The 3,725-nt window shown below is 34.9% G+C and overlaps 1 protein-coding gene across 1 annotated transcript in view; it reads left to right on the top strand.

Annotated features, from left to right (window-relative positions):
* Window positions 1-2,839: 2,839 nt before the first annotated feature.
* The window catches only part of LOC106478494 (vesicular glutamate transporter 1-like), a 168,785-nt gene continuing 167,899 nt past the window's right edge, over window positions 2,840-3,725 (top strand). The window contains exon 1 of the mRNA XM_022382106.1: window positions 2,840-3,119. Within this exon, the coding sequence (XP_022237814.1) occupies window positions 3,055-3,119 (65 nt within the window). The 5' untranslated portion in view covers window positions 2,840-3,054. The remainder of the gene's footprint in view (window positions 3,120-3,725) is intronic.

Genomic DNA, 3,725 nt, shown 5'->3' with positions numbered 1-3,725 from the left:
TATGACATTAGTATTAGGCCTATTAGGTTTTAGCACTACAATATTTATTCAGTCTCTTAGGAATTTTAAAGAATTAAAAGAGTGTATAATGATAGTATTGCAACCACAATATGTTCGACATATCCACTGTCGACGACGCTTTTCTCTCAATCCAGAGCTCATCAGGCCGACTGGGACGAAATAAACTCAGTAGTAACTGGAACACTATTTAGATAAGCCATTGTTACAACTACAATTGTTATGGTTTGAACGCCTTTTCCAAGCTGAGAAACATGATTGTGGTTAATTATAATTGTCACTAGTATAAAACTAAAACGAATTTGTCTGTACCTCTAAAATGCACCTACTCTACACTTATTTCATCAGTATCGAAGTAATTTTTTAATCATCACATTTTTAGTATAAACTACACGGAAAAATGAAATGTTATTGTGAACAAAAGTGCATGTGCACTCTGAAAGAGACTTAAATAGCATTCTTGAGCCTTTTCACTGTATTCTAAGTCAGGATGTAGAAAACATAGTACGGACTTTCCGACACAAATTTTCAACTCTTTTCGACTGTACAAAATATAAAAGATGTGTTGTGTTAATAAACGTTTATTGTAATTAATATTTAAGGCTACGTAGATAATATATGGGTTTAAAATACCAAAAGATTGTGATTTTCTATTAATGATGTATATACATCATCTTTTGGATGCTTGTAGGAGCATTCTTATATTACATTTTATTTTCTCACGACACCCCTTACATTATAGTAACAAGAAATCTATACCGCTGATATATGTATCACGATATTTGGTATTTTTGGATAGTTTACAGGTTATTTTAATGGTATCACATGATATTATGCTTGCTGGTAGAGATATCTGAAATATGCGGTTTTACACCTTCATATAATTCCATATCAATATTTTGTAATGTTATGAATATTCTCTTGGTAACTTGCTTAAAATCCTTACGTATATAAAAAAGAAGTCAACTGTTTTTCAGTTTCTGTTTGTGTGTCTGTACAAACGTTCTTCAGTGATGATGTTCTTTATTTATTACATTTTTGTTGATCTGGAAATGTTTTCGCATTTTCGTTTCTTCAGTTTCTGAAATCTTTTCTATAAGTTCAAAACTCTATGTAATAAAGTCATGTATATATCTTTTATTTCTGGCAATGTTATAATAGTTATAATGTTGTATTTTGACTGTTTCCTTTTCTATATATTTGGAGTTTGTGATACTCGATAGATCACAATGTCTATCTCTTCATCTCTAAACAGAAATAATTACAAAAAGTAACAAGAAATGTAAAGACAAAAAAAAAAAAAGAAGCAAACATTAATTTAGTATTAACGGTTTGAAATAAGCTTGGCACAGTTCCTCGAAAAAAGATGAAAACATGAAGAGAGGAGATAGGCTAGCGTCGTCCACGGAGAGCTATGAGTTCATGAAACATTCACAAGGCCGTATAGTGGGCGAAAGGTTTCAACGTTCTTCGCTCTACGAATACACCATCCCCGGTCGGCGCTAAAGCAAATAAACGCATCACCAACAGTAGAGTAATACAAGTAGCACAGAATGGTTTATATAGGCCGTAGACAGACACCATCAACATTATGTACTCTACAGGCGGGTTTAGTGCCTGTTCCTGGTACCAGACACCACTGGGAATGAATTACGACGTCGATGGAGTGAGGGGGTTGATAATAAGAAAAAATGAGGTGGATTCTTGGGATTAAAAGGGACTATAAATTAATAATCCAGCTGAAACCTTCGACCTTCAGATGTTGAAACAATTGCAAAGTTTATCGATATCATTGTTTACTTAAAAACTGCTTCCAATCAACTAAGAGTAGTACCCGTTTTTCATGTTGCAACCAGCTTCCACAATTAAAAGCAGTACCCGTTTTCATGTTGCAACCATCTTCCATAATTAAAAGTAGTACGTGCTTTCATGTTGCAACCAGTTTCCACAACTAAGAGCAATACCTGCTTTCATGTTGCAACAAACTTTCACAACTAAGAGCAATACCTGCTTTCATGTTGCAACAAACTTCCACAACTAAGAGCAATACCTGCTTTCATGTTGCAACAAACTTTCACAACTTAGAGTAGTACCTGGTTTCATGTTGCAACAAGCTTCCACAACTAAGAGCAATACCTGCTTTTATGTTGCAACAAGCTTCCACAATGAAGAGTATTACCTGCTTTCATGTTGCAACAAGCTTTCACAATGAAGAGTATTACCTGGTTTCATGTTGCAACAAGCTTCCACAATGAAGAGAATTGCCTGGTTTCATGTTGCCGTAAACATTTGGATCTTGGATTTTCTGTTCTATAATAAACAATGTTTTTCTTTTAAGACAAATATTAATACTAAGAATATTAAGCAAAATAAAGCAGTAACTTTCCAGGTTTTGCTTTTATTCTTGTCGAACATGTAAGACATACAATGCATAAGCTTATATTCCAGAACCAGTCGTGTTTCCTATTAACACTTTGGATAGAAGACAATAGGATGGGAACTTTAGGGGAAATTAGGTAATATTCTTCCATTCTGGACAAACGTGTTTGTATAATCAGAGAACTGCTTACTCTGAAGTCGTAAAATATGTTATCCTACTGTCACATTAGATCATTTTACTCCCAACAACACTGCCATCAGCATGGAGATGAAGAAACTGCCCGAGTGTAAGTTTCATGCATACTTTTTAGTGTTGACCTAAGATGACTTTTAAGATATCCGTTGCCTGATTATGTAGGAGCTCAGACGACCACAAATCACGATAAGAATGCAGCCTCTGAGCACCGCCCACACGCGCAGCATCGTCTTCACCGACCCACGTGAAGACTCGCAGCCGGCGCGTGCAGTGAGACTCCGAGAAGAACCACTTACACGGTGAACCACACGACGGGCGCGTGTGCACAAGCACCTAGAGATTCTGAGCTTCAGCAGTCACAGTCTGATAGGGACAGTCAGCACAACACTGGAAAACGGCACTGCTAATCGTTGTACTGGTCTGGTTATTCGCTAAACGCTCAAGTGTTCGTACTTTACGGAATGTCTTTGGGAAGTATTGGAGAAATGAAAGGAGCTATTTTTGGGCAGGGGCAAAACGGTCCAGGGTAAGTTTTACCCTAATCTTTCACCATTTATTTGATAAACTCATATGTATACATTAAGTCAAATTTGAAAGAATAAATAAAGTTGTTACTAGGTGTTATATTCTAGGACCATTGAATTAAGATTTTCTTTAAAATATCAAATAATAATTACTTTTTCTGGCTTGAGCTTTGAGCTTACAATACGTACATACCGACGAATAGTGCGATAGTCCTAATTACTCAACACTTTATAGAGTTTTCAGTCAATTTGTTAACAAACTTCTGTTTCGTAACAGTATTTACAGCTATATAAGTATGAGTTGCCTACTTAATAACAAAGACAAATTCTGGTAAGTTTGTGTAATTTAATGATGAACTTTATATGATTCTGTAATATCTACACGTCACTATCATATCTAGATATTTGCTTATTGTTTATCTTACTCTGTTCATATCCTCAAAACGATTTTACGAAATTTAGCTTACTAAGTACTACTTATCATCAAAATGGTTTTGCCAAATGTAGCTTAATAGGTACATGTTAATTATTGTATTTTGGCACTTGTGTATAAAGTTAAAATCATCAATAATATTCAACGTTAAAACTGGTACACAATTAACAACATT

The sequence above is a fragment of the Limulus polyphemus genome, unplaced genomic scaffold, assembly GCF_000517525.1.
Source record: "Limulus polyphemus unplaced genomic scaffold, Limulus_polyphemus-2.1.2 Scaffold217, whole genome shotgun sequence".
In the NCBI taxonomy this organism is placed as follows: domain Eukaryota; kingdom Metazoa; phylum Arthropoda; class Merostomata; order Xiphosura; family Limulidae; genus Limulus; species Limulus polyphemus.
Note: the sequence above shows the minus strand (reverse complement) of the source record. Positions and strands in the feature narration are given on the sequence as shown.